Source organism: Bubalus kerabau, chromosome 5 (assembly GCF_029407905.1).
Source record: "Bubalus kerabau isolate K-KA32 ecotype Philippines breed swamp buffalo chromosome 5, PCC_UOA_SB_1v2, whole genome shotgun sequence".
Classification (NCBI taxonomy): Eukaryota; Metazoa; Chordata; class Mammalia; order Artiodactyla; family Bovidae; genus Bubalus; species Bubalus kerabau.
Window position 1 is genome coordinate 58207292 of NC_073628.1, and position 17589 is coordinate 58224880.

Below are 17589 nucleotides of genomic sequence, written 5' to 3' on the forward strand. Positions count from 1 at the left end.
GGAAAGCGTCACGTGTCTGTTCACTCCCAGTTCAGTTTCCAGCTAAGGAAACTATAGAGGTTAGAGAGGACCCGGGGTCACACAGCAGGTCTGTGACGGGACACAGGTTCGGAGCCCCAGCAGGCCCGGTTCCCCACCCAGGAGAGATGGGCAGGGCTGCTTACCTACTTGGTGCGACCCAGGGCTAAAAGACAATGCTAGCCTTTTGTTCAAAAACTGTTAAGGCTTTCAAGGCGAGGACAGCAGAGCATTAAAATCCAGAGGAGGAGGAGGTTGTGAAGCCTGTCCTCGGACTGATAGAAAGGAATCTCTCTCTGAGTCCCACAGGCGGGCTGTCTACACCAGGTGCAAAGCAGGGCTTTTGCGGGCGGGAGTGGTGGTGGTATTTCCACAGTAATTACTAGAACAGCTATGGGGAGAGGCAGATTTGACTTAGAAAGGAAAGCTCTCCCAACCTATGAGGGGCCGGAGTGTTCGCACGGACCTAGGATCACCAGAACTCCAGTCTTCCGGGAAAGGATTCACCTACAGGCCAGGGCTGCTGCGAAAGGGGAAATCCAACCAGGGCGAACGCGGCGCGCGGACAGCACGCTGCCATCAGCATCGGAAGCGTTCCCGGCCGTCACGGGACTCGGAGCCGCGGCGGGCCCGAGAGCCGGAGCCGGGCATCCCCTGCCTGCGCCCGGCTCGGCGCGCGCGGGGGCGGCGGACTGCGGCGAGCGCCGGAGGGGAAGGGCCGGGGGATGCATCCCTCCGGTGGGCGTGAAAACCGAGAGGCCAGCGGGCCGACTCTGAGCCGGTGGACGTCTCGCTGGACCCCCATTCTCCGTTTCTAAGCCCTTCCCTCCGGCCTGCTCCCTCCTCGGGGCGGGTTGGGGTGTGGATTGGGGGCGTGGGAACCTGAGGTTGGAGGGTGGAAATCTGGGGTTGGGGGTGAAGGATGGGAGAGGAGAGGAGGTAGAGCTGAAGGCAGGAGGCTCCCACAGAATGCCTCTTCCGAGTTGTCCTGTAAAAAAGCTTTACACGTGCAACCCTTCAGCTGCCCCGGCTACCTGAAGACACCCCGAAATCCACACTCGCCCAGGCGTCCCCCACTGCCGCCCCTGCCCGTCGGGCGGTCGGTGGTTCCCTCGGGTCGTCCTTCCTGCCTCTCCGAGGTCTCCCCGCCCCCGCCCCGCCCCGCAGGCTGCGGTCCCTTTAAAGGCGCGCCGGTCTGGGGCCGCCCCGCTCTCGAGGAGGACTCGGGAGGCGCGCCAGCGCGGAGAGCCACCCGGCATGGCCATGGCGTCCCCGGCCATCGGGCAGCGCCCGTACCGGCTGCTCTTGGAGCCAGAACCGCCGCGCTATCTGCAGAGCCTGAGCGGCCCCGAGCCGCTGCAGCCGCCGCCGCCGCCCCCGGGCCACTCCTCGCGCCGCTGCGCCCCCGCGCCGCTCTCCACTGCGCCCGGGGCGCACGAGAGACGCAGTGCCCGGAGAGCCGCCAGGGGGGACCCGGAGCCCCAGCCCCGGGCCTCCCGACCCACTCGCCCTCTCCGGCCTGGTCTGCAGCAGAGACTGCGGCGGCGGCCTGGAGCGCCCCGGCCCCGCGACGTGCGCAGCATCTTCGAGCAGCCGCAGGATCCCCGCGTCCCGGCGGAGCGAGGCGAGGGCCACTGCTTCGTGGAACTGGCGCTGCGGGGCGGCCGCGGCTGGTGCGACCTGTGCGGGCGAGAGGTGTGGCGGCGGGCACTGCGCTGCGCTAGTAAGTGTGAGGGTCGGGGGCCGGGCGGGGCTGGGGGGCGCGGGAAGACCGCAGTCCGCTGGCGAGCGGCTGCGAGCGAGCCAGCTGGGGCGAGCCGAGAGGGGGCGCTGTCCCCTCCGGCTTCAGGGGAGACCAGGATTTTCACCGAGGCAGGTAGCCCCTGGACACACTCTCCTCCTTAGTGCCCTTAGGTATGCTTGTGCGGTATTTAACAAGCACCGCACTCTTCCTCTGACAGGTGCGCGCCTCGCCCCTCTCCAGATACAGCCAGTACGCGCGCGCGCGCACACACACACACACACACACACACACACACACACACACACACAGGCTGGGGTTGATGCCTGATGCTACCAGATCATTCCCCTGGGTCTCCAGTGCCCTCTCTTGCTTTTTTGTAGCTTCTTGAGAGTGGGCTGTGAGGCTATTCTTGAGATGACCGTTTGGCCCCTGCTTATTAGGGTAATGGCTGATGACTTTGTCTGCCTGCCTGCCTATGGTACACCCTTCCTCCAGGATGACCTGTGGGGACAGGGAAGAGACCTGGTTGGGCTTTGGATGGACAGAGGCCATGAGGCTTGAGAAGAGTGTGAAGTGACCCTGGATCCCTGCCCTCTCCCGCCTTCCACCTCTGGCCCCTCGGACCTTTGCCCTCTGCTCTGATGTTTGGCTGGGCCCTGCTTCCTCCTCTTCCTCCTACTGGCTACTGCACCAGGCATCAGGCTTGAGAATTACCCAACTACCTGCCCTGTCTCACCCTCCCCAGAGCTCTCAGGTCCCTCCAGCCTCCTCCTCTGAGCCAGAATCTTCTCAGAGCCTGACTATAAAACACTGGACATCCACTGTATAGATTTTCTGAGCACATTTGCGGTCTTCTTGGGGGTTTGTTATTTTTCTCTTCCAGCAGTTAGGTGTGTATATTTCTTCAGTGATGTTTCTTTTCTTCTTTTCCTATTAGATTTATCTAGAAAAATAGATATTCCTATTAGACTTATCTAGAAAAATAGATTTTTTTTTCCCTATTAGATTTATCTAGAAAAATAGATTTCTTCTTTTCCTGTTCCCCACCCCATAATTGCTGTTGCCATGTTTGGCAGACGATACCCACACCCATGTGCCTATGTGTTTATGTAGATAGTTTAAATATCTGAAGCACAAAGTGCAGACGATGGTACAACCTCTAGAAAGCATCTCTGGAAATGGCTTGGGGTCTCATCTTTCAGCCAAGCTTCTTCCCACATGACAGCGCCCCCATCTCCCTCCAGCTGCAGCACGTGCAGCAGCAACTGCTACACCCCCATCAGGAAAGCCTGACCTTGCCTCTCTGCAGTCCCCAGCCAAGGCTGTGTAGTGTGCTTCCCACTGCAGCTGGCTTCAGGGCAGCAGAGCTCAGACTCGAAGCCAGGATTGAGTGGAAGAGGAGTGTGGGAGGTGGGGGTGGGTCCTGCTCCCTCCACCATCAGAACTCAGTTCAGGTGCTAATTAATAAGGAAAGGGCGATAGATACAGAAATGTGTGATGTGGGTGGAGGGCTGCTGTCACTTGGCAAATTGCCCTGACCTTCAGTAGAATCAAATGCAACTTTCCCACAGATGTGTTTGCAGCTTTTGCCCTCTCAAGGGCCCTGGGGTACTTTACTGCCTCCCAACAGTAGCATAGAGAGGCAGTATCCTCTTTGTAATGGGTTTTAATGTGCTGGAATCCCAGGAAAGCTGCTTCGTTGGAATTCTAGTTTGTATTAGGACATTGAGGCCTTCAGTTGGTCTAGTGGTTAGGACTCCATGCTTCCATTGCAGGGTTTGATCCCTCATTGGGAAACTTAATATATTGCATGCCTTGCAGCGTGGCAAAAACTGAGAAAAGTTTAAAAGCAAGAGTGAAAAAGACACTGGAGGACTGTATCAATTGTTGAACATTTGGCATATAGTTTTACGACTGGCGGGGTTGTTGTCGGTAATGGTGTCTGTGTGTTTATTTGTGTATATGCATGATACTCCATGATTAAATGAATTTATGCAGAGCTTCCCTTGTGGCTCAGCTGGTAAAGAATCTGCCTGCAATGCGGTAGACCTGGGTTCGATCTCTGGGTTGGAAAGATCCCCTGGAGAAGGGAAAGGCTACCCACTCCAGTATTCTGGCCTGGAGAATTCCATGGGGTCTCAAAGAATGGGACACAACTGAGTGACTCTCACTTTCATACTTTCACATTAGACAGTTTCTTGTGAAAAGGAAGCCCCAGGTGAATAGTCGTGTCCCCTGATATTTCTGTGTGACTTGGTAGCCCTCAGCTAGGTGGGTTAGTACCAACCAGGGATGTCTGAACACCGGAGAGGGAGCAGAGTTGGAATCAAGGGGCTACAGAGAGGAGCCTCTGTTTGTCATTATTAATATTTAACTGATTGTGGACTTGTAGCTTGATGGAAACAGTTGAGAAATGTTCTGATGGCTGGCAGGCCAAACTCACCAATCATCTGTCTTTCAACTGAAGTTCCAATTCCATGGTGGGGTGGGTTTGTTTTATCTTTGTTTTAAAAAGCAAGGGTCAGAAACATGACTTTTGAAAGGCAGTACTCTGCAGTGCCTAAGAGAACAGCCTGGAACCAGAGGACCTAGGTTTGAATCCTGATTCTGCCAATTAGTCTCTGTGTGACCCTGGGTACCTCTGTGTTCCTCTTCTGTGTTTTAAAAAATTGAGATGATAGCATTACCTTCTCAATTATGTTCATGTGAGAATTAAATGAATTAATATATGGAAAGGGCTTAGAACAGTGCCTGGTAGAAGGCAACGTAAACAAACGTTTAGGGCAGTATGAATGTTATTATTATCCCCTCCCATCCAGCAGCTGTAACAATTTGCCTGGGCTCCCAACACTTCTTAGGATCACCTTTCCGAACAGTGAGAGCCGTTTTCCAACTCTGCTCGGTTGCTGAGCTGAGGCGGGAAGAGGGTGTCCCGCGCAGCACAGGTGGGGCAGGGCCACTCCTGCCTGCTGTGGGCATCCTCACGGCGTGTTGGTAGCCTCGAGGTCATCGGGACCCTGGCACCTTGCATTTGCACCACTTGTCCCCAGCACAGAGCACAGTCTCGTGCCTGATAAAGGCAGTCGTCTGTTTTTACTATTAAATCTCCCAGCTCTTGGAAACACGCGGAGGGACAGCGGGTGTGTAAATGACATCTGTCTCAGCAGGAGGTTGACACTGGGTGGGAGCTGTGTTGGCAAAATGGGCTTTTAATAAGGGAAGCTTTTAGAAAACTGTCTCCCCACTGCCTTTTCAGTGAAAATTCCTCTATCTCAAGCTTATCCCTACTTCAAGGACTGTAACGGAGCTCTGGTTAATGCTGGATTTGCCAACAGGAGACGTTCAAAGTTGATATTCATTTCTAGGATTAAAGAACTCGTGTTTATTAGATAGAGAAGGAAATCTGGTGGGGACTGGGAGGGGGAGAGAGAGGTAGATTATATGAAGTTGTGTGTGTGTGTGTCTGGGGGTGGGGGGACAGTGGCTGTGGTGAGAATCCGTTTCCAGCATTCCAAAAGGGAATGGTCAATAGCACATAACCCTTGGAACTCTCACGGACTGCCTTTATTCTCAGGGAATGTCCCTTGCAGGTTGTAGACCCTTTCTTCTACAGAAGGAACTCGGAGTTAACCTTTTATCTCGTTTGGTGGATGCATTAGCCATCTTGGAATAGGAAGTGGTCTGGAAAATGGGAAAAGCTAAGTCCAACTCAACACTGAGAGAGGGATACTTGGACATGCTGTGCGCGTGACTAGTGGAGCGGGTCCTCCCTGGAGGGGTGTGTTCAGAGCTGTAAAGGGTTATGTGGTAGGGGTTACAGGGTTAAGGGGGGCCCTGGAGCTCACCATCCTGACCTCCCTCTCCTGTGGGAGACCTGTTTTATGGTGGGAGTGCGAGGTGTTTGTCGTCTGCTGGCATGGGAACAGGGACCTCCTGGGTGAGAGCCCCTTGTCGAGCCTTGCTGGCTCTGTCTCATCACAGCATCAGTGGTCGGGCTTAACCTACCTCTCTGCACAGAGTGGACCCCCATGTGACAGCCACAGAGTCCCACAGACCCAGCCCCTCTCTTGGGTTCTTTGCAGAAGAGGTTACTGGGACACGGACATTGAGTCTCTCTGTAGCAGGCCCAGGAAACTGGGGCACTTGGAAAGTGTTTTATTTGTCCAGGACACCTGGTCACACTGAAGTTTGTGGCTTAAAGTATTTTCATTAATTCAGGCCCACACTTGGCCTTGGAGGTTAGGAAAATTAAGCCCTGAAATGGACGTTTTGTTGTTAAAGATAGTGGAATCCCCCACCTCCCTTCCCTCCTCTGCTTCTGGCTCTGATTGGGGTTTTTCCTTGGGGAGAGTCCTGGTGGAGGGCTGGGGGACATGGGAGGGCAGAGGAAGGACCTGGACGCCTTGAGAGAGGCCATTTGAGGCCCCCAAGCTGCTGCTCTCTGTTTCTCCTCCCTGCTTCCTGTATTTTCACAAAATGAAAGTGAAAGGATTAAATGTGGGTTTAATTTTTTCCCCTTATCCATCAGAGCATAAAATTTTCTGATTATGGAGTAAGAGGGGCTTGAATCCCAGGTACAGTCAAAAATGATTAATGCCACTTGTCTGCCAGCCTAATTAGACTTGGTAATGAACGTGTGTGTTCTCTGGCTGATCCTGCAGAGTTATTGGGGGGAAGTGAATTGACATCTCCCCTCAGCTATGTGGGCTTGATCCGGGATCCTCTCTCTTCTCCCCGAGTTTACCAGTGAATTCAGCGGGCGCCAAGCCTGGCAGATAGGCCTTGTAGGGCAGGGGAAAGAGAGCCCCCAGCTCTGCCTAGCTGCTGAGGGGTCCCTGTAGCCCCGGGAAGCTGGCTGCAGTCCCTGGAGGCAGGACCCAGGGGCTCAGAGAGTGGTAGACACTCAGGGCAGGCCCGGCGCGGCTCTAAGAATGATACACGCTGGAGGAATTCTTCACGGGTCCACAGTGCCTTTTCTCTGAGGAGCCTACAGCCTTTGCCTGCTGCTTCCACATTCATCCCAGAGCAGATTCACGAGGTCAGGATGCAGGGAGGCTTCTGCTGGGGTCTCAGATGGAGAGAAGGAGGCGCCCGTCCATCTGGCAGGGGCAGGGGAGCTTAGAGCCTCATGCGGAGCAAACCCGACCTGCCTTGAAGGTGGCCTGCACCAGCTCAGGCTGTCACACAATTTCCTGCCTTTGGTCCACACCCAGCATCTAGGGGACCTCTGGCTGCTGCCCATGGGGGAATCCCAGCCCCTGCCTCCCCAGGGCTCTCCCGCGGGGCGCTCCCGATCCCCACTCCTCAGCCCGCAGTCTCCCCGGGGAAAGAGCTGCGTTCTGCTCTGGCCCCGCCTGCTGAGGCGCTGTGGAGGCTGCTGAGGAAGCTGGCCTCATAAGAGGCCCTTCCTGGTTGCCGTCCTCTGATGACATGGTGAGTACCCTTGGGCAGGTATTTGTGGGTGTGCAGAGCATGCAGAGGGGACATCCCTCCCCTTCGCCGGCTTCCATCAGTATCCGCCCTGTGGTCCTGCCGAGCCCATGGGGGAGGCTTCCTGCCTCTCAGAGGGCCTCACCCCGCCCCGCCACCCCCACCGCCCTCGGGGCCTGGTCGCTCTCCCCTGGCTGGGTCGGGAAGTGCTGCGGGCAGCTGATGCTGGCAAGGCCGGCCCTGACCCTGGAGATGGCTATGCCTTTAGTCACTTTTGGTTTTTCTCCAAGAGTTTTGGCAGCTTCTCCGTGCATGTTCCGGGCTGGATCTCAGGGCTGGGAGGGGTGCTGGGCCGGCTTTCGGGGGATGAGGTGATGACGGCAGGCTCAGTCCCCTGGTAGAAGTGGAGTACAATTGGTGCCGGGGAGGACTCACAGGAGAGCTCCCCCAAGGTCAGCACCGTCTTGACCTGGACTCAGGAGGTGATCCTGGGTGTTCCTGAAGGGCCCCCGCACCCTGCCGATGTGGGCAGAGTCTGGCGGAGTCTGGGAGCCCTCCGCTCTGGGGTGTTGGCCACCGTGGCCGGCAGGTTCACGCAGGGCCTGTTGGAGCCTGCCTGTGGCTCCTGGTGTGGAGAGCATTCTTGAGAGATGTACCCACAGGGAAGCTGTGATGCTGGGCTCTCGTTTGCCTTGTTTGGAGAGGAAGGGGGGAGAGCAGCAGGTCTGTCCTGGCACGGCAGCCCCGTGCCCAACCTCCTGGCGGAGAGCGCTCTGTCCTGTGAGCCCTGAGTGCTGTAGCGCCCCCCGATGTTCTTCAGGGTTTTCCGGCTCACCCCATTCTCCTGGCCTCATCCAGGGCATCGGCGGGGTGCAGGGGGCACAAGCCGATGTTGTGTCGAGGGTTGGGAAGAAGGTGGTGTTGAAAAGTTCAAGCAGTTCCCATGTGTCGCTGGGCGGGCAGGCAGGCAGGTAGCCGGTATGTCTCTCGCCTGTGACCACAGCGAGGCTGGGTCGTATTTGCTGTTCAGCGAAGGGCCTACAAGCCACCTTCTGCTCCCCCTCCCTGCTTCTTGAACAAACATTTCCAGGGCGGAGCAGATCTTACTCAGACGTCTGCAGTGGCTGCTGGCTTAGGGCTGCTAGAACATGAAAATTTGGCTTCTGTGTACCTTTCATAAATCAAACCACAGGTCCGCAAAAGTCAGGCCTGAAAGAAGAGTGATGTTCTTTGCCCATTTTGGTTTTATTTTTTCTTTATCTTTTTATGTTTTGATTCTCCTGGATGCCAGATCTGGGAAAGAAGCGTCATATTTGCTGAAGATGCAAATTGGTATTCTGTGAGTCTACAAAGATGGAGATACTCACGTGAAAGAAGAAAGTACTGAGAATGGCCAAGGAACTATGGGAGCAGAGACCAGTTTTATCTCAGAGATGCCTTGGCTGGATCTAAAGTGTTTTCTTGCCTACTGGCTCTGCTGGGCCCAGCAGCACCCTTGAGAGGCAGGCAGGGCTGGTTGGATCATGGTCATCTCACAGACCAGGAGACCCAACATCCATAGAGTCAACGGCTTCTCTGATGACCCAGAGGGTTAGCACCAGAACCCAGCACAGGCAGCGTTTTGCCCTGTGAGCTAATGTCACTGAACGCGCCAGTTAGTGGAGCTTCCTCATTCACCTGCCAACAAATGCTGAAATGTCCATAAAAAGAGATACAGAAACAGAGAGGGGTGAGCCAAGGGGTGGGTAAGCCCTGTCCAAGCTAGAGGATCTGTCGGGTCCTGGACAGTTGAGAGCTGGCGGCCCTTCAGCCTGTTCTCAGGCTTTGGTTTCTAAATAGATTTTCAGCATGTGTAAATCATGAGGTCCTAAAACAAAAGGTGAAGTTTTTCTTCAATCTCAAGATAAAAGGAAGAAATGTGTCTGTCCCCACCCCCACCCCACTGGTATTAGGTGTGTGTAGGGGGGTGGACGTGGAAATGCAGGTTAAAGACTTTTCCTGGAACAGAAAAGATCCTCCTTGCTGTGACCCAGGGTCAGAGTTCATGACACAGGAGCAAAGAGAAATTAGGTTGTGTCTCAGAGGGGGCAACGATGGGAAGAAGAGTTGGATTGGGACTGGAAAATAAACTGAGGTTTGTATCGTGGGCCTCCTCCCTGTCCCTGGCAATGGTGTGGCTGAGTTGGGGACAGCAAAAAGCCCCCCGCTCCCCACTCCAACTCTGAGAGTGTGTCTCCAGGTCAGGTTCATATTTGGGTGTCATCACTTACTTTCCTTGCTGACTTGGAGGAAGCTGTTTTTTCCATCTAAGTTAAATGGAAGCTGGAGGCTTTGTGGTTTCTGTTGAAACAATTATGTCCTTTCTGCAACTGAGGAAAGTATTAAAAATCCAAAGAAAACTCAGAGATGCCTTATTATTCAAATGGAACAAAAGACTCCAGCTGTAACTTGAGAGTTTTTAGAAAAAAGAGATTGAGCATAATGTAAATGTAAGTGTCTCTTCTAGTGATGAAAGTTTTTTAAAGCAATCTGGAAGGACCTTTTTATACACAGGGTATATCACAGTGAGAATTTATTGCAACCCCAGCACGTAGGATGGTTAAAGGTGTTTCTTCAAATTATGTTGGCCTTGGCTGGACTCTTCAGCATGGTCAGAGGGTCAGTGCTTAGATGTTGGGGCAGCAAGAGGTCATTGTGCTCCTCCTAAAATATTCCTACAGTAGAAAACCTATCCAAGTTTTCAAAAGATCAGGAGTAAGGATTCTAGAACCTTCCAAAGCCCTGTCTGGCTTCTCAGCCAGTTCTTTCCTGCTGGCTTCCCCAATGACTTAACCTGTCCACACAACATCTCTGTGATGAGGAAGAGGGGAAGTGAGATCAGTGCCTCCTCAAGCCCAAGTGGGGCATTCAGGAGGGATTTTCCCCCATGACACATGACTCACGATTTAAAATTCCCCCGCATGTGTGTGTCCTCTTCTCTGAGCATGAGAATGGGAATGCCACCCTTGTCTGTCCTTAGCCAGGCGGGAAAGCCTGGGTCCTTGTGAAGATCTTATGTCCCAGTGCGGCCAGGAACCTGGGCTCTGGACCTCGCATGGTGAGCTGGTATCATCTCAAGACCTGGACTCAACCTGTGAGTCTTGTCTATGCAGAGCTGGGTAAACTTGTTGTTTAGTCGCTATTGTGTCTGACTCTTTTGCAATCCCATGGACTATATATAGCCCACCAGGTTCCTCTGTCCATCAGCAAGAATACTGGAGTGGGCAGCTATTCCCTTCTCCAGGGGATCTTCCCGACCCAGGGATCGAACCCAGGTCTCCTGCACTGGCAGGTGGATTCTTCACCACTGAGCCACCAGGGAAGCTGCTGGGTAAACTAGAGGATCACAAAAAAGACCATTAGCAGTCCCCCACGAGGAAGCATTAGGGAGAAAGAACCAGTGTCCCAGCCTGCGGAAGGGGGCCTTTGGGGACATCTCTGTATTAAATACGTGACTTTTTTTTTTTTTTTAAATACGTGACTTATAAACTGTGTGTTTTATTGTTCCTACACCAAGTGCCAAGGGCCTCAGCAGGGAGGGGTGGTCCAGCTGGGTCCTCCTGGCCAGAGCTCCTGTGAGGGGGCAGGTGGTCAGGGGGGCGATTTGGAAGGTCATGCGCTGTTTAGGTTTATTCTACCATTTTCTGCTCTCAGTGGCCGGAGGACCTTGCCTCTGGGATACAATGCCACTCGTGTTCTCTGTGGCCTGGGGAAGAACCACAGCATAAAGGGGTGGAAGCAGGTTGGAGGCTGCACGAGGGCCCACAGGACTCCCAGCTGAACTCATGAATGTCCCCTTTCTGGACTCAGCCCGCAGAGGTGTAAATGCAGCTTCCTTGGTCCTCTGGGGTCGCTCTCCTCTGGTTGGAGGACAGTGCCCCCCTCCATGTGAAGCGGGGCCCTGTCAGTGGCCGGTGGGTGAGTTCTGGAGTCTCTGGGCAGTGCGGAAGCAGGATCCCTCTCCCTGATCTTCCTAGAAGGTTCTGCCACCGCTAATCGCCCACCTCGCCCAGGTGACAGCCTGTCTGGGGACTTTCCCCCAGGACTTGGGTGCTTCTGTGGGTCATGTTGAGGGGACACCCTGTGAACCCCGTGTTAGGGCAAGAGAACAACAGCTCTGCCTCTCCACGCGTGTGTGTGCGCCTACTCAGTTGCTCAGTCATGTCCGACTCTGCAGCCCCATGGACTGTAGCCCTCCAGGCCCCTCTGTCCACGGGATTCTCCAGGCAAGGATATTGGAGTGGGTTGCCGTTTCCTTCTCCAGGGGGCCTTCCCCACCCAGGGGTCGAACCCGAGTCTCTTAGCTCTCCTGCATTGGCAGACAGGTTCTTTACCACTAGCACCGCCTGGGAAGCCTCTGCCTCTTTATGGGAGACTCTGTTCTCTTTCTCCCTCCGACTTCTGTCGCCTCTTCTCTGCTGGGGTATTTGCTCTCAGATAAGTGGTCTGACCCTCTTAAGGCAACACCGCTTCCTAGGGGCCCTGGTGGCTGAGAGCTCTTCCCCCACACCAGGCTGGGCCTGGGAGGATGTGAATTAGCTGGTTGTCCCTTAGGAACCTGTGCAGCTGGTAAAGCATTATTAATCCGACATCCCCAAAGAGATCCATTAACGAGTTCCTGGGCTGGGCACCTGCGTGAGGTAACTGATCACTCCTGTCATCTCCTGAAACTTTGGAGATGTTGATTTCTCAGACTCCCAGGCACTCCTGAGAAGCGAGGCCCAGGGCGGGCCCTTTCTGCAGCCTGTTTGGGGGCATGTTTATCTTATCAAGCTAAAAGCCCCAGGAATAGAAAGTTTTCCGCTGGGGGGAGGTGGAGGGGATGGGACCTGAGCTGGGAAGAAGGCATCCGTCCGGCTGGGCTGGTGCTGCCCCTGGGTCCCCAGTGCCCTGGCCTGCCTTTAGAGGAACAGGGAGGCTGGGCTGATTGCAGCAAAGCCTGGCTCGCACAAGGCCTGGAGTCCTCCTGGGCCAGCGGCTCTCCGCTTCATCACACTGTGCCCGACGCCAGGCCTGGAGAGAAGCTAGTGATCCCCCCTCAGCCCAGCGGGATGACAGAGGGCCGGGTGGAGGAAGCAGCCTCTGCCTGCTTTGGAACCATCACCTCGCGACTTCAGCGCCTCTTCCGCAGGCTTCCCAAGGGCCACTGGGGGTCTCTAAAGCCCCAGGCCCTCCCTGGGCTCCGCCCCAATGCCCGGCTGGCTCGAGGTAGGTCTGGGTCACTCCAGCTGGGGGTGTTCGGGGGTCGGGGGGCCAGACTAGTGGCCTTCTCCATGGGGCAGGCCATGAGGGAGCCCCTGGCCGCCTGGTATTTCATGCTGAACTCAGCACCCCTCCTTGTCCCTCCTGACTCCCCGGAACCAACACTCAGGTGCTGCCGACCCGCCAGGTTTAGGTGGGACTTCAGAAGCCCAGGTTGGCTGTGGGTTTTAGCAGCTTTTCCTTGCCTGAGCATGAGGGCCAAGCAGTCACCCCAATCCAGTCCCTGAGTGGATGGAATACAGATGGGCATCTTGAGTGACCCCTCTTTTCCATTTCTGGGCATCCTGTGGCTCCCAGGGGCATCACACCTTGCCAAGCTGCTGAGTCGGCCTTCTCAGGCCCCCGGGGGCAGTGAAATGACGTAGCCAAGCCTTCTCACCTGCACGGTTAGTGGGGGTGCCTGTCGGGGGCTGGGGGCTGCCGGGCAGAACACGGCTGGACAGGAGCCCAGCCCTGCCGTGACTAGGCTGCAGCCTCCTCCCACAGCACGAACCGGGGTAAGTGCAGTCCTCGCTGGGGAAGGGAAACGGGACGGAGTGGGTAAGTGGAAGATGAGGAGGAGAGACTAGCAATCCAAAGTTTCCCGGGATCGGAGGTCATCAACTCCTTTTTTTTTTTTTTCAAACAAAGGTGGCAAGGGGCAGAACAAGCTGGTGGCGGGTCCAGGACTGGGACTGGACTCCTGCCTTCCAGTCCAGCCTTCTCCCTGCTGGAGCAGACTGATTACTCTGTCTTGCATTTCTGCAGCATTCTTCTGCTAAAGATCCAAGGGATTTGTGTTTATCTGGGTTTTTCATTTGTTTGTTTTAAATATCATTTATTCCGTCCCCTATAGACCTCTATATGGCGAGGGTGGGAAAGCAGTGATTCTGTCTCACAGATGAGAGGGCCCACAGAAGTCAGGCCCCTGGCTGAGGGTCAGAGCCGCGCGGTCAGGCCAGAAACCCCTCCCTGACGGGCTCTGCTCATCTTCCTGGCCTCTAGCGGCCTCTCTTTGACAGCTGGCTCTTTGGTACCCATAAGCTTTCCCCTTTGTCTCCATGCTGTTCTCTCACACATTCAGGCCCAGGTAGGCATCTGGGTGGGTGAAACACTGAGCCTTAGGGGCAGAACTAAACTGAAAGGTCATCTCTGAGCTCAATGTGTGAAAGCTTTTAGAAGATCATACGACCTTAACTCTGGAAAATCTGATTTTCCCGATTACAGTTTTACGGCTTAAAAAGTGAGAATTTTAATTCCCTAGATCTTAATCCCTATTTGGAGACAAATACTGTCCAGCCAGCCTAAATAATCTATCCTCATCAATAGCCTAACACACACTGTGACCCTCATAGAGAGGATGGCTGAAGACCGAGCCCCTCAATTTAAATGTTCAGTCATGTCTTCTATCCACCCTCTTCCCATCCACCCGCCCTTAAGAATTGTTCAACAGAGCATTTCCTTGCTCCTTTGCTCTTCAGCCCAAAGAGGTATAGATTTAATGGAATCAATCAGGCCTGGAGTGGCAAGCATTGAGGTCAGGGCAGACACGGCCCTGCAGCTACGGCTCGTTCGACTTGTGTCAGCATTTGGGCAGATTGACTGGAAGAGGAGGGGCGAGCAGGACGCGCAGAGACAGCAGGGTGGTAGGCTGTGGGCGGCGGACTGCAGCTCTGAGAGCGACCTGTAACGTAGCGTTGAGGGAAGGGGCTTGGAGCCAGGCCAGCTTTGTTTCAAGCTTATTGAAGTACAGTTGATTTATAATGTTGTGTTTAATTTCTGCAGTACAGCAAAGTGACTCAATTATACACGCACACACATATATATACATGTTATTTTCCGTTACAGTTTATCGGAGAGTGAGGATAGTTCCCTGTGCTATACCATAGGACCTGTTATTTATCCATCCTGTGCATAACAGTTGTACCTGCTTGCCCCAAACTCTCATCCGTCCTTCCCTCCCACACCGTTCCTCCCCCTTGGGAACAAGTCTGTTCTCTGTATTTGCATGTCTGTTTCTGTTTCATAGGTATATTAGTTCCTGTCATGTTTTAGATTCCACATATAAATGATATCATATGGCATCTGTCTTTTTCTGACTTACTTTGATTAGTACAATAAGATAACCTCTAGATCTATTCGTGAGGCAGGCCCAGTTGAGTTTGGACCTTGGAGGCCGAGCGGGAGAGCCTTCCTTGTACAGATTAACCTCTGTGAGCCTCAGTTCTCCCCAGCATTAAATGGAGCCAAGAATCCCCACCTCCGGCTGGTGTTACACGGCTTAAACGACCTGAGCAGAGACCAGCTGACATGATGCTGGTCACACAGCAGGTCCCTCACCGGCAGCTGCCCCCAGAGAGACTTTTAGCAGTGACTCACCCTGGGTCATCGGTACCAGCCTCCAGCACAGAGGCTGCCCTTCCCTCCTACCTGGGTCAAGGTGAGCCGCTCACATCTCCATGAAAGAGACAGGGTTTGAAGATTTGCCCAGGCAAAAGTAGAGGAGGGCCATGAAACTCTTAAACACCTTCTCTGGAAAAATTCTGATCATTGAATTTATCATACCACTTAATTAACAGACGGGGCTGGATCAGCCCACCCGGCATCTATAGAAGTGGAGCAAGTGTGTTGCCGAGGAGCAAGTCATAGATCATTATAAAAGGGTGCTCAGGGCTCAGAGGGACGCAGATCTGGCTCTCTCCGGAAGTCTCCGGTGGTCTTGGCTACAGGGATACAGCTATAAAGAAGGCATTGTGTGTCTCCTGCAGAGAGGGCCTCAGACATAATCTTTTTACTTTTCTCCTCCTGCAAAAGTCTTCCTTCACCCAGTTGGTCGCTGTTCGGTTGGTGACTGGCACTCTGAAATCAGATGACATCAGGGCAGGTGTGGAAACGCCAGTTGGCTGCGGCGGGCTGGCTGTCCCATGAGGGCAAACCTCTCTGCTCCTGGCCTCCCATGACCTCCCGGCACTCGGATCAGGCATGCCTGTATGCAGACACCTGCGCGTACTTTCACACCTGCACACCTGTTGAAGCTTCAACCCCTGCCCTGTGGCCTGCTGAGGCCGAGGCATGGCTTCTCGCGAAGCTCTTTGGCTGTCCTTATCTCTGGGGTCTGTGGAACACTACCAAAAATATACTCAAGCTTAGCAAGAGATGAGGTGGCCTTTTGCCTCTTCTCAGAGGTGGTATCTGCTTTAAAAACAAAAGCAAAAAAACAAAAAACCTCTCAAACTCCTCCCTGTTACCTCTGCCCCTGGCTCCTGGGCCCATGCCCTCTCTCTCCCAGCTGCCCAGGCTCCTCCTCATGCCCCAGGGATGGGGCAGGGGACCCTGAGCCCTGGAGGGGGGACCCCACCTGCTTTGTCTCTCCTACACCCAGAGTGGAGTGACACATGCCTGGAGGAAGCAGAGGCCCCTTCTGAGCTGCCCAGAGCTGAGACGGCATCGGCAGCTCCACACTGGCTTTAGTTTTTGTGGGCTTCTTGCCGTTTCTTAAATCACCTTAAACCCAGCTATCCACAGTGGTATTTTTATAAAAAAATTTTATTGGAGTACGGTTGGTTTAGAATATTGTGTTAGTTTCTGCTGTAAAGCACAGCGAATCAGTTATATGTGTTTCCACTCCACTCTTTTTTAAATTCTTTTCCCATATAGGTCATTACAGAGTATTGAGAAGAGTTCTCTGTGCTAATCAGTAGGTCCTTATTAATTATGTATTTTTTAAAACATTTTACTTATTTATTTATCTGGCTCTACTGAGTCTTAGTTGCAGCATGAGGGATCCAGCTCCTCCCCCAGGGATCGAACCCAGGGTGCCCTGCGCTTGGAGCATGGAACCTTAGCCACTGGACCACCAGGGAAGTCCCAATTCTCTCTTACGTATGATAGTCTATACACATCAGTCCCAGTCTCCCGATTTATCCCTCTTGCCCCACCCCTGGCTCCCTCCTTGGTAACCATGTTTGTTTTCTACATCTGTGACTCTCTGTTTTGTAAATAGGTTCATTTGTACCATTTTTTTTAGATTCTACCTATAAGTGATATCATATGACATTTGTCTGTTTCTGTCTGACTTATTTCATTCAGTATGACAATCTCTAGATCCATCCATGTTGCTATAAATTGCATTATTTTGTTCTTTCCTTTTGCTGTCTACAGTGTTTTTTAAAAAAAAATTGTTTTAAGTGCTTTGGAAATAAGATTTATCTTTTCCTGTGATGACAATCAAAACAGGATTAATACCTGTATTAAAAATATATGTGTATATATTCAAAGTTTTATATATATATATATATATATACTGCTTTGACTCGATGGACGTGAGTTTGAGTGAACTCTGGGAGATGGTGATGGACAGGGAGGCCTGGCATGCTGCAATTCATGGGGTCGCAAAGAGTCGGACACAACTGAGTGACTGAACTGATACTCCTTTTATATCTTTATATGTATGTGTGTGTGTGTGTATATATATATATATATATATATACTTTTCCTTTTACACAGGTTTTTGGATATAACCAGCTGTCCTTTGGAACAATACTGAACCTTGGTATCAGATCAGATCAGTTGCTCAGTCGTGTCCGACTGTTTGCGACCCCATGAATCGCAGCACGCCAGGCCTCCCTGTCCATCAGCAACTCCAAGAGTTCACTCAGACTCACACCCATCGAGTCAGTGATGCCATCCAGCCATCTCATCCTCTGTCGTCCCCTTCTCCTCCTGCCCCCAATCCCTCCCCCAGTAAATACTTGTTGAATGGACGCATGCGTGCACATGTGGAAAAGTGACTAGTAATTAGGTAGATGTAGAAAGACAGCAGACATGCTTGTCATAAAAAGGTTTACCTCTGTCTCTCGGAGTGTGTGTGTCCTGATGGGTGTGTGTACTTTAATTGTCACGGGTCAAAAATGGTGTCGTTAAAAAAAAAACCATTGTGCCGTGTCTTTGCACTTCTTCTGCATGGCCACACCCCAAATTCAAAGTGGCCGTTTTTGGATGTGATGTCAGACGGTCCAGATGACAAGCCTCCTACAGACTTGTGAGAAATGAGGTTCATTTGGCTTTCCCACCTCGTGTCGTTTACTTGTATGTTTTACCAAAGTCTGTGGCCTCCT

General features: G+C 53.1%; 1 protein-coding gene across 1 annotated transcript; it reads left to right on the top strand.

Moving 5' to 3' along the window:
- Positions 1-1243: 1243 nt before the first annotated feature.
- LOC129652793 (ras association domain-containing protein 5-like) lies at positions 1244-17326 on the top strand. Its single transcript, XM_055581780.1, has 2 exons — positions 1244-1741; positions 16979-17326. The coding sequence occupies exons 1-2, from the start codon at positions 1276-1278 to the stop codon at positions 16990-16992; spliced, it is 480 nt and encodes a 159-aa protein (XP_055437755.1). The 5' UTR covers positions 1244-1275; the 3' UTR covers positions 16993-17326.
- The last annotated feature ends 263 nt before the right edge of the window (positions 17327-17589 follow it).

Bases quoted from the DNA above. Each gene is read 5' to 3' on its own strand.
- LOC129652793 (XM_055581780.1), top strand. From the start codon at position 1,276: ATGGCCATGGCGTCCCCGGCCATCGGGCAGCGCCCGTACCGGCTGCTC.